Source organism: Acanthamoeba castellanii (genome assembly GCF_000313135.1).
Source record: "Acanthamoeba castellanii str. Neff unplaced genomic scaffold scf7180000084763, whole genome shotgun sequence".
NCBI classification, from domain to species: Eukaryota; Discosea; order Longamoebia; family Acanthamoebidae; genus Acanthamoeba; species Acanthamoeba castellanii.
The window spans coordinates 179,468-191,046 of record NW_004457323.1 but is presented as its reverse complement, the minus strand read 5'-3'; the positions used below and the strand labels follow the sequence as shown (position 1 = coordinate 191,046).

At 51.7% G+C, this 11,579-nt stretch overlaps 5 protein-coding genes across 5 annotated transcripts; 2 read left to right on the top strand and 3 right to left on the bottom strand.

Annotated features, from left to right (window-relative positions):
- Positions 1-3,056: 3,056 nt before the first annotated feature.
- ACA1_239950 (uncharacterized protein) lies at positions 3,057-3,504 on the bottom strand (the record flags this gene model as incomplete). Its single annotated transcript, XM_004335313.1, has 3 exons — positions 3,057-3,099; positions 3,198-3,354; positions 3,447-3,504. 3 exons carry the CDS (start codon positions 3,502-3,504, stop codon positions 3,057-3,059), a joined length of 258 nt encoding a protein of 85 aa, XP_004335361.1.
- Positions 3,505-3,725: 221 nt separating this feature from the next.
- Positions 3,726-4,172, bottom strand: ACA1_239940 (dolichylphosphate mannosyltransferase polypeptide 2, putative; the record flags this gene model as incomplete). Its single annotated transcript, XM_004335312.1, has 3 exons — positions 3,726-3,855; positions 3,920-3,984; positions 4,071-4,172. 3 exons carry the CDS (start codon positions 4,170-4,172, stop codon positions 3,726-3,728), a joined length of 297 nt encoding a protein of 98 aa, XP_004335360.1.
- Positions 4,173-4,273: 101 nt separating this feature from the next.
- ACA1_239930 (Ankyrin repeatcontaining protein) lies at positions 4,274-6,365 on the top strand (the record flags this gene model as incomplete). Its single annotated transcript, XM_004335311.1, has 7 exons — positions 4,274-4,450; positions 4,528-4,815; positions 5,100-5,258; positions 5,338-5,456; positions 5,642-5,766; positions 5,837-6,046; positions 6,160-6,365. The coding sequence occupies 7 exons, from the start codon at positions 4,274-4,276 to the stop codon at positions 6,363-6,365; spliced, it is 1,284 nt and encodes a 427-aa protein (XP_004335359.1).
- Positions 6,366-7,784: 1,419 nt separating this feature from the next.
- Positions 7,785-8,199, bottom strand: ACA1_239920 (uncharacterized protein; the record flags this gene model as incomplete). The annotated part of the gene is made up of 3 exons (XM_004335310.1): positions 7,785-7,791; positions 7,878-7,989; positions 8,067-8,199. The coding sequence occupies 3 exons, from the start codon at positions 8,197-8,199 to the stop codon at positions 7,785-7,787; spliced, it is 252 nt and encodes an 83-aa protein (XP_004335358.1).
- Positions 8,200-9,954: 1,755 nt separating this feature from the next.
- Positions 9,955-11,543, top strand: ACA1_239910 (erythronate4-phosphate dehydrogenase domain containing protein; the record flags this gene model as incomplete). Its single annotated transcript, XM_004335309.1, has 8 exons — positions 9,955-10,035; positions 10,104-10,187; positions 10,274-10,362; positions 10,472-10,582; positions 10,697-10,751; positions 10,875-11,001; positions 11,087-11,239; positions 11,353-11,543. The coding sequence occupies 8 exons, from the start codon at positions 9,955-9,957 to the stop codon at positions 11,541-11,543; spliced, it is 891 nt and encodes a 296-aa protein (XP_004335357.1).
- Between the last annotated feature and the right edge of the window lie 36 nt (positions 11,544-11,579).

Here is an 11,579-nt window from a genome sequence, read left to right as displayed (position 1 = left end):
CCTTTTCAGCAAATGTACAGAAGTGGAGGATGTTATTGAAGAAGGAATGACAAAGGCAGAATCCCTTTTTACAGATTGCCCATCCAATGCGCATCAGATTGCAATTTTGCCGAAATATGTGCATTTTTAAGGTCTTTTCTTACATTTTCTACACATTTTCCGTTCACATTTCTCAGATTTTGTGCATTGTACTGGTTGAAGTGTACAGATGACACCAGTCTGTTTCTGGAGGGTGTGCAGATACTGGTGTTACAGCCCTAACAATCTGTACATGCTGCCCAATAGTTAGAGAAAAAGAGTCACTGACCCTTTTTTGTGAACACTTGGTTATAAGCTCTACAATTTTTTGGACTTCCCCCCACTCAGCACCAATTTACTTGCTTAGGCTGCAATCAGCTGAATGGCCTGATGGTGCCTTATCCAATGGCCCTGTATTGCTGTGGACATGTGTGCCATTTGATTGAAATTGGAGAGTGCCAAAAAGGGTAAAAGAAGAACTCCCCGGGCAGGGTTCGAACCTGCGACCTCACGGTTAACAGCCGTGCGCTCTACCAACTAAGCTACCGAGGATTGTGTTGAATGGGATGAGCTTGGTTTGGCTATGTTCACCTGGTGTGATGTAGACATGTGTGGTCCTTGAAGTTGCTAAGTGGAACTGATTTTCTCCTGATGAGCATGGAGTGGGAGATGTAGTCTTAAAGGGATGTTAAGGATTTTGTTTTATGGCACACATGCCTGTGAGATGAAACTCATCAAACAAAACAGGCCTTAGTGCACAGGGTATGACTGCCCACCTGACAAACCAGGGACACATGTATGACCAATCTCAAGGTTTCCAATAACTTGTGGTCATTTGAAATGAGAGGTCCAGTCATTTTGAAAAGTGATTTTGTTTGTGAGTTTAACCTCATAAAAATGGTTTTGACAACACAAAAATGGTTTTAATTTAAAAATAGCAAGACAAAATTGGGAGCATCTTGAGAATTGGCAGATTAAAATACCTTGATTTTGTACATGTCAGGTGCAAGTCACCCAACTTGCAGAAAAAGGCTATCAAGGGGCAAACAATCTCCCAGGAGTGTGCATGTACCTTCCTGTGAAGAGGCCCTGTGGTTGGCAGGGCTTCACTGTTGACCAGATCAATGAGAACACTTGCATCTCCTATGATTGGATTGTCTGTGAGAACTTCTAGCGTGAATGAATGAAGCAGATCTGGGTGATAATGTGAAATTGGTGGTGCCATGACTGTGCTACACGACCACCTTCACCATCTGCCTTGTGCTTATGAATTACCACATCCTCATCAGTAATGCTCTTTGTGCTGGGGAAGGGGACTGGTACCATGCACATCAGCACCACCTACATGTCTCTGCAGAGGAGAAGCAGAAAAAATGCAAGGCACAGTTCACAGCAAGCTGTTGCTGCCAACACCACCACATCCTGGGCCTGCCTCCCAATGATCCTTCTCCCCCATCTTCACCATCTTCCTTACCCTCATCTGCCTCACAATAAATTTCTCACTCCCTCATCTCAATCTCTACTGTTCAACTCTATGCCTTCCCCTGCATCCATCTCTGCTGTAAATCATGTGGGAGAACAACATTTTTTCATTCTAAGGCAGTGATTTGCAAAATTGGCATATGTGTGCTTGTTCTTGCAGAGCTTTCATGCAGTTTCTGTGTTGCTTCAGTGAGACAAGAAAGTGAAAATATTGTGCCCTGTGCATGGCACAGTGTGCTACAAAAACACTGCATTATTTCACAAAAGACCTCATAATCAGTGGCCCACATGCTACTCTCACATCCAGTTCATGGTCAACTGCACATCATTTGGGCTGAATTGGAGCACTATTCCAAAGATAAAATTCCACCACAACAAAGGCCCATCTCAAACTGATAAAATCACATTTAACTCCACACATTCCAAATCATCTGTTTTCTAACCAAAAAGAGAAGGGGGCGCCCGGGTTTGAACCGGGGACCTGACGATCTGCAGTCGCCTGCTCTACCACTGAGCTACGCCCCCATATAAAATAGCATACTTCCTTACAGAACTCCATGCCAAGTTGGTGAAGGACCCTCAATGACATCAAGGAAGAATACCAAGGACCCAAAAGCCCAACAATAACAATGTAGCTAAACACAGATGAGTTGAGCATGCATGCATTGACAAGGCTTGGATACAAACACCAATGCAGATTGCCCACTGCAGGTTACTGTGGGAGTGAGCTGTGTGGTATCTCCACTTGAACATTTCAAGAAGAATATAATGCTTGGGAGCTGGTATGGTGTAGGGAAAGGTCATTAGCCATGCCAACAGTGTATTCACCAAAATTAGTCCTGAGATTCAACCCCATTCTTTTGGGTGTCTGTTGACATTGGAAAGTTGCTCAGTCATTTGTACAATAAGAAAAGGACTACAGTTACCACCACAAACTGGCTGTGTTGGAAACTTACCAACCAAAAGAAAGACAGATCTCCCCCGCCGGGATTTGAACCCGGGTCGTCCGCGTGACAGGCGGAAATGCTAGCCAACTACACCACAGGGGAATTGTTGTTGAGGCAGCCCCACCCATGTGAGGGTAAGTCTTGGATGTGGAGATACTGCTCATGGATCAGTTCTGTAGGTATATAATAAAGGAATCCATATAACAGCAGCAGCAATGGGCTCAATGAGCGGTGCTTGTAATTGTAGTCTCAGAGGCCAATCTCAAGATGATGTTGATCCCTGGCATCCTGAGGGTGTGGCTGTTTTGACAACTTCCTTTACTTGCACTTGTTATTACAATCCTACTGCTTTCACTTCATCATCAACAAGCTAGAAAATAACCCAACCAACTGCCTTGGATATTTGCATATAAATGCAGTGCTTCTGTGGCCTAACCTTGTATGCCTCACCCACCTTTCTCACCATACCTACTTAATAAACACCACACCTTTCCCTTATCACCAGCACAACTTCACCTTTGGGCCTGTGTCTTGAACATCACACAGGTTGGTTTAACATTGAAAACAGGTTTTATATGTCCCTTTTTTTGTTGAGCACTGAAGGTAGCTTTAGTGCTTGTTCTGTGCCAGCTTCTGCGCTGCAGGCTTGTCACTGCCCTTGCTAAGTGCAGCACCATCCACATCACAGTGAGTGCATGGCGTGGCATGAGTGAAGCAGACATGAGGCCAGTGTGTGGGAAGGGGAGGTACAAGAACGGGATGGCGATGAGGTGGTAGAACACGAAGGCAGCACCGGCAGAGACACCCAGAATGTTGAGGAAGGGGCGGTCAAACACCTGCTCCGCCTCCACCAGCTGCATCCTGGGCTTGGGCGGCGCATGGAGCGAATGAGCTCCGTGGCCGTGGCCTGGATAATCAATGTGAAGTGATTCATTTAATTTGAACTGTGCGATAACAAATCAATTGAATGAATGGGCAGTGGGGCAAAAGGTCCAGTACCTCCGGCACGGAAGGGCGACGCCCTGAACATGAGTCTGGCGGAGGGGCGGTACGACATCTTCGCGGCAAGTTTTAAGTAATTGGAAGTAAAAAATAAAAATAAGTAGTATTTCTTTTCTCCTTGCATTTTACGAAAATCACCATTTTTTCACGATGGCACGCGAAGCCGTCCTAGCTCAGTCGGTAGAGCGCAAGACTCTTAATCTTGTGGTCGTGGGTTCGAGCCCCACGGTCGGCTATCTCCCTTTTTCTCCTTTGTTTTTTTGTACAACGTGCACTTCACGTTCGCTTGCGGGCAGCGCTGTTGCTCTTTTGTGCTTCCACGGTGGCGGCATGGCTTCGCAGCATGACGACACCCATGAAGGTGCTGGCAATGGTGAGCACGAAGATGCCTACAACAACCATCGTCCTGCACACCGACATGCAGGTAAGTGAGAGATTTCCTTGTGCAGCGAGTGTGGCGGCAACCGTACTTAATGGCATACTCTGCTGGTGGGAACAGGGAATGTATCACATGGAAGTCCTTCTCGATGAATGGCTGCGTGCCAACAACAACAACAACAACAAATCAAAATCTTCTCTCTGAATCTTGCGCACGCATTCATGCAGGTGTGGGGCACGCACCAGGACAAGGAGCCAAAACGTGATGTATGAGTAGATGGAGATGGAGGCCACCAGATAGAACCACCCATTGACCTGGTCCTTGTTCGCGCCCACTCCACACATGCAGCCTTGTTCGATCTTTACAGGCGAAATCAATTTTATTAGAGTTTTCTTGGGCGTGCAGAGAAAGCCGCGGAGTGAGACAGAGCAAGCAGCTGCAGAAGATGGAAGGCCTGGCGGACGAGGAGGTGATGCTGATATTGAGCCACCTGCCCAGCCTCGCCGACGTCGCGTCGTTCGGCCTGGTTTGCGCCCGCTTCGACCGGCTCCGGCACGACCCTCACCTGTGGCGCACCCTCGTCCAGCGCCACCTCGGGGTCAACCTCTACCGCTGCCCACCCGTACGCCCTGCCACCTTAACGTGTTGGCCGAGTGCCACCTTAACGCCGTGTTTGTTGCCACCTTAACGTCATCACAGGGTGATGTGGACTGGGAGGAGGACTACCGCGCCAAGGCCGAGCAGCTGGCCGAGGCCAAGGGGCTGGACCGCGTGTGGGTTGCGGCGGCGATGGGCTGCCACGTCAGGCTCGCCCGGCTGCTGGCCGAGGACCCCGACGTCCAGGCCGCCTTGGCCGGCGGCGGCGGGGCGCAGGCGGCCTACACTGTGTCGGACCCCTTCGCCGGCAGCGGCTCCGGCATCCAGCTGACCCTCGCCGACAACGGACTCCGCCACGCGTGTCAGGGCGGTTCATTGGAGGCGGCCAAGGTGAGTGTCGTGCGATGCGTGCTGTGTGGTATGTGGTGTGAGCAGTCCAAGTCTACGCATGGAGCAATTTGTGATTAATCTCAGCCCATTTTGACCAACACCAAGCAAGCTTTGTGTAATGAATTATTTGCAAAATTAAGGGAAGAAGGTGCTTGACGGCGGAGCCTTTACTCCTGCGCGCCTGGTGTGTGGTGTGTGGTGTGTGGTGTGTGGTGGTGGTGGTGTGGTGTGTGTGTGTGTGTTGTATGCGCTGTGCTGTGTTGACGGCGAAGGGGCGTGGGCAGATCTTTCTGGACATGGGCGCCAAGTTGCAGGAACGCGGTGTGGCGCCCCTGCTCAACGCCATCAAGTGGGACCACGTGCCGCTGATCCAGCTCCTGCTGTCCAAGGGCGCCCGCGTCGAATACCCGAGCTCCAACTCCTTCTACTTGCAGCCGCTCCAGGTTTGGTGCACTGACCAACCGCCATCGGCCGTCACAAGATGACTACTGACACGGCCACCACCGCATGGCCTTGTCGCAGGAGGCCGCGTCGTCCGGCTGCGACAGGGCCGTGTCATGCCTGATCGCCCACGGGGCTCGCCTCACTGCGCTCGATCCGACACACTGGCCGTCGCTGTCCCACACCGACCAAACGCCTCTGTGCCTGGCTGCGCGGGCGGGACACCTGTCGACCGTCACTCTGCTCTTTGCCCACTGCGACGTCGAAAGAGAGTACCCGACGCTTCTCTCGATTATCTTGTTGAGGCCGCATCACACACACACACACCACACACCACACACACCACACACGACACACGACACCCGACACACACACGCCACTGCAGTGTGGAGATGCTTCGGTCAGCGGCGCTGACGGCGGTGACTGAAGGCCGAATTGCGGTGGCCAAGTTCTTCTTCGATCATGCGGTGCAACCCTTCTACGAGCAGCTCCAGGCCCTCCTCAACGCAAGTACGGAACCCCAACGCCCCCAAACACCTTGCCACATGCATGCACCCCTAAACGCCGCACATGCACACAGCAACAAGCCCCAACGAGGAGCTTCTGGCACTATTTGCGCATCTGGTCCGCGAGGCGGGGTCGAGCGAGCGTGCCTATTTTCTCTTCGTCTCCGAATGCCTGCGTGACGGCAATCGCCGCGTGTGTCGCTATCTGGTCCACAATGGGGCCGACATCAACAGCGTGCGCCATCATGAGACGCGAGGCCTCGTCACTGCGCTCCACACCGCAGGTGCGCTGTGTTTTGGCTCAAGAAGGTGATTGCCGTACTTACACTTGTGCATGTGCTTTCACGGTGGTGTGTGGGGTGTATGCGCGCGTATCGCACTGTGTTTTGCTGAGCAGTGAAGGAAGGCAACGTGCATATGGCCGAGTGCCTGCTGTTGGCGGGAGCGGACCCCGACCTGATCAGGGCTCACGATGGCAGCATGCTGCACTCTCCGCGCTCCCTCGCACAATCCAGCCTGCACGCGCCAAGCACGCAAGCCGACCTTGTGGCTCTGTTCGCCCGTTTCCCAGCCTCCAACGCCCCCACCCAACATGAACTCTAACTTACAAAAACAGATGAGTGTTTATGGCCTGCTTCTTCGTTCTCTTCTTCAAAGATCATGGACAAAGAGATTGCCACAACAAGGAAAAAAAGAGGTACTACCACAACATGTCAAAAGGTAGATAGCCGACCGTGGGGCTCGAACCCACGACCACAAGATTAAGAGTCTTGCGCTCTACCGACTGAGCTAGGACGGCTTCGCGGTCAGTGGCCCAATGCGGAGCGTCCCTATTGTGCTGGGCAACCATATCTCTTTTCGTTTCAGGCGGACGCAGCGCCCTTGTCATGTTTTACCACCACAACCCCCACACCCACACACAACCCACCCCATCCCCAGAGGGGACCCCTCCCAATTTTGGAGTTGGCTGTCAGGCCACTGTGGTGTGTGGTGGTAGTGTGGGGGGTGGTGGGTAAAAAATGACATTCCTATTTGCACAAAAAGTGTTACTTGGCACCTGCACCTATCAGTTTTGTACCACAAAAAAGTTGAGTGCAAATGGTATAATTCACAATTCCCTGTGGAGCAGTACAAGGAAACAGGAAAATGGTGTCAATGGAATCAAACAAATTCAAGGGCTCCATAACACCCACTCACCTGCTTCAAAGGTGGACAAAAAACAAAAAAGATTTTGAGGACGACGTGACTTGAACACGCAACCTTCTGATCTGGAGTCAGACGCTCTACCAATTGAACTACGCCCCCATCTTTCACCCTCATGATATGCGAAGTGGACACAGCAATGTGGGGTTTTTCGGGCAACCACCAAACATAAAAAGAGAACTCCCCGGGCAGGGTTCGAACCTGCGACCTCACGGTTAACAGCCGTGCGCTCTACCAACTAAGCTACCGAGGATTGTGTTGGAGTAGCTTGTCACTTACAATCAATGGTGTCCCTGGGTTTGGCGCCCCTCTGCTTAACAACACCAATTTGGTGAAATTTGCGTGCCAAGCTTGTGTTTGCAGAATGTGGCTTTGGTTTTCCTCTGAACCTGACCACACCCAGACTTTGTTGTTGTTTTTTCCTGAAATTCAAACCCACACTGGCCCCTTAACTTCCACAACAGAATGCTCCCACAGCCTTTTAAAAGCTCAGATGGGCGTACCTCGCTCTTCTTGTCCCACCAGCACCATCGGCAAGCCGTCCTAGCTCAGTCGGTAGAGCGCAAGACTCTTAATCTTGTGGTCGTGGGTTCGAGCCCCACGGTCGGCTATCTACCTTTTGACATGTTGTGGTAGTACCTCTTTTTAAGCCATCACGTTGAAGCAAGCACTGTTGTGGTTGCACCTCTTTTTTTTTCTTGCTCAAACGTTTCAAGTACAGGGGTACCAACACGCACTTGATTTTTGTACACTGCACCACGATGTCTACAAGTGATCCTCTGTGTCGTGTAGCTCTTGTGGACGACAGATAGGGCCTACTCAAAACCTGCACTCAAGGTACCGCCGGTTACCAGACGACATACATTTTGAACGCACGCACAACAGAACACGTGCACAAAAGCAGGGGAGTACTTTCTGTCTATGAAGCCGCCATACTTGCTGTGTTCTGACTGCGCGTTGGTGAGGGCCTGGCCGATAGCAGCATCCATTTCAGCGTTGCACTTCTCGCACGTGGGCTCCCCGTCTGCCGCACGACCGGGCGGTGTGAGCTCAGCCAAAAAATAAAAACAAAATAAAAACAAAAAAGTGGGGGAGCGGTACCGACGTTGAGCACCTTGCCGGCGATGGGCTTCTCGCACTGGTAGCATGAGGGCGCCTGAACTGGCTTGCCACATCCGTTGCAGAAGCGTGCCCCAGCCCCCAGCTTGCCTCCACAGTTGGCACAAAACGACATCTTGTTTGCGTTGGGTTTGTTGTGCTGTTTTTTCGTTTTCTGGTGTGGTTGCCTCGGCACGAAACTGCAAGGACACGAGGTTCCACGAATAGACAATATAATATGGGCTCACATAGTTCCGGGGGTGTAGCTCAGATGGTAGAGCGCTCGCTTAGCATGCGAGAGGTAAAGGGATCGATACCCTTCTCCTCCAATACACTTTTTGTGCTGTGTACTTTGCTTAGGATTGATGCACTATTTTGACTTTTATTACCAAACTCACTGTTGTAATGATTCTTTTTGTGAAGGGTGTTTTGAGAAAGTGGCACATGTTACAGAGTGGCAATTGGTGGGACCCTTATTTTCCACACAACCTGTTGAAATGCCAAGTTGTTGGGCCAAGCCCCTAAGCAAACATGTTTTGTGCACAAACACAAAAACACACATAAACACAAAAACACCACAGACCATCCTATGTTGAAACAATAGCAAGTAAATTGTCATGTACCCATATCATATATCCATTTTTAGTCCCAAAATTTGCACAGTCATTTCTTCACTCACATTTCATCTGGCCAGAGGTTAACTGGTTCATTTCCCCTGAACACTCTGGCATTCTAAAATTCCCTTAAACAGAACTGGTTTCTAACAATACAGTACAAAAAGAGAGTGCCTCACGTGAGGATCGAACTCACGACCTTCAGATTATGAGACTGACGCTCTACCGACTGAGCTAGCAAGGCTGACCTCTTGACAGACCTTGTATGGGATGCAGCCAGATAACAGTTTTTGAATTTTCAGTGGTTTGTAATGTCTTTGAATCTTGAGACCTTGATTTTTCACCCCAACATGATGGACACATGCCTCTGCACCACCACACCCTGTGACCCACTACCCAGCTTGACCTACACTGCACCCCCACAACCTATACTCCCATCAGCCCTCACTCTGCCAGTCCTCACTCCCCTAGTGCCTCCACTGATATGCATTCTACACTTTCCACTTTCTCTCCTTCCTTTGTTTTATTCTGGAGGGCCTCCCACTAACAATAGCCCAAATAATACACCTGTGGCTTACCTTCAGGGACCTAAGTGGGAGGGTGGCTGAATGAGAGGAAGGCCTTTGCTGATCAAGCTCAACCTCAAAGCACAGAAGCTTGCTGCACATGTGGCCCACCAGTCTGGATGAGGCCATGGCAGGCCTTGACATGCCAACAGAAAATGCACACCCAGCAGGGGTTGCCTGCTGTGCAGCTGGTGCCAAAATCAGCCATAGCAGTGTCTGTGGCTTGTATCTGATACTCTGTCACTTCCTGTTGTCCTGCTGCTGCTCTTTTGTCATGTCTGGCCCTTTGCTCAATGTCCCGCCCCTCATCATCCTGCCACCTGTCACTGGCAATCCTAAGCAAAGTACACAGCACAAAAAGTATATTGGAGGAGAAGGGTATCGATCCCTTTACCTCTCGCATGCTAAGCGAGCGCTCTACCATCTGAGCTACACCCCCAAAACAGGGGTGAGCCCATTTTTAAATTTGTTTCTATTTTGGAGAACAAACAGCTCTTCGCCTGCGGTGTTGATCGTGATTTGCTGCCGGTATGGAACGCAAGCCCAAAGTTCTGATCACTCGCCCCTTGCCGAATAATGAGTTCATCTCGGCACCACTCCAGCAGTTTTGCTGCAAGTTCGAGGTGCGTGTACCCGCACGGAACGTAGTCGCATTTTTGCTCATCGTTGAATGATTATCGTCAGGTGATTTTGGGGCCTACGGAAGACTACATGCCCCGTGAGGAAGTGCTGCATAAGGTCACCGACGTGGACGCCATCATCTGCCACGGCAAGGACAAGGCTGATGCTGAGGTTCCACACGGCATGCCTTATTATTTTTATTATTTTTATTTATTGTGTTATGTTGTGGTGGCCCCCAGCTTGTAGCAAAGGGCAGCAAGCTGAAGGTCATCAGCAACTTCGGCGCTGGGTACGACACCGTGGACGTCAAGGCGGCCACGGAGGTACTTTTCTCTCTCCGGTACGCGGCGATGAGGCCGACCGTGTACTTGCTGACGTCACTGGTCGGTGGTGCTGGCACGATTTGTAGCGGAACATTTGGGTGTGCAACACTCCGGGAGCGGTCACCAACGCAACGGCCGACGTCGCCCTCTACCTCCTCTTGGCGGCCTGTCGAAGGTGACGCCACACCCAGCTTCCTTCAGGTGCACATTACCCTAACCCTGTGTGGTGATGCGTGTGCGTGTGCGGTGGTGCGTGTGCGGTGGTGCGTCTGTGGGTGCCGCAGGGCGACGGAGGCGGAGCGATTCTTGCGCGACGGCAGCTGGGAGAGGCAGGGCTCGGACATTTTGGCCTTCTGGGGCAACAACCCCGAGGGCAAGACCCTTGGCATCATTGGGTACACCCACAAAATCTCTCCCCTCTGCCTGCCAGGTGTGAACGCTCGGGCATTTTCGAGCACTCCTCATAACACACACACACGCACGCACACACTTACACACTCTTAACACAGGATGGGCAACATCGGCAAGGCGCTGGCCAAGAGGGCCGCCGCGCTCGATATGCGGGTACACACTCCCTGTGCCTGCTTTCTCACCACCGCCGCCACCGCCGCCACCGCCACCACCACGTCAACTTAAAACAGGTAACATAACAAGAATGTGGGCACTGACGAGTTGGTCGTACGGCAGGTGATCTATTACAAGCGCACCCCGCTGCCGAAGGAGGAGGAGAATGGGGCCACGTACAAGAGCATGGACGACCTCCTGGCCGAATCCGACTTCATTTCCATCCACACTCCGCTCACCGATGCCACCCGTACCACTCTCCCCAGCCCTCTTCTTTCTGGCACCTATCTCTGATGGGTCGATTGGTTGATTCGTGCACGAATTGCGACCATCAGGGCACATTCTGGGTCGCGATCAGTTCGCCAAGATGAAGAAGGGGGTCTACATCATCAACACGGCGAGAGGACCGGTCATCGACGAGGAGGCGCTGGTCGAGGCGCTCAAGGCCAAGATCGTGCGAGGCGCCGGTCTGGACGTATTCGAGGTGGGTGCAGCAGCCTCGCCCCCAATAACGGGATCACCAAGCAAACGCCCAGCCAGCTCACCGCGCTTTGCTCTCTGTTTTTTTTTTTTTTTTGTGGCGGTACAGCGCGAGCCCAAGGTGCACCCGGACCTGCTCACGTTCCCGTCGGTCACGCTCCTGCCTCACATCGGCACCGCCACGATCGAAGCCCGATCCGACATGTTTGTACGTCTCCCCGCTTACCGCGCACGCGCATCATCATCACGCACCACCGCACACGCACTACCGCACACGCACACACCACCGCACACGCACGACACAAATATTGATATATTTTTGCTTGCCTTTGTTTGGACACGACAGTT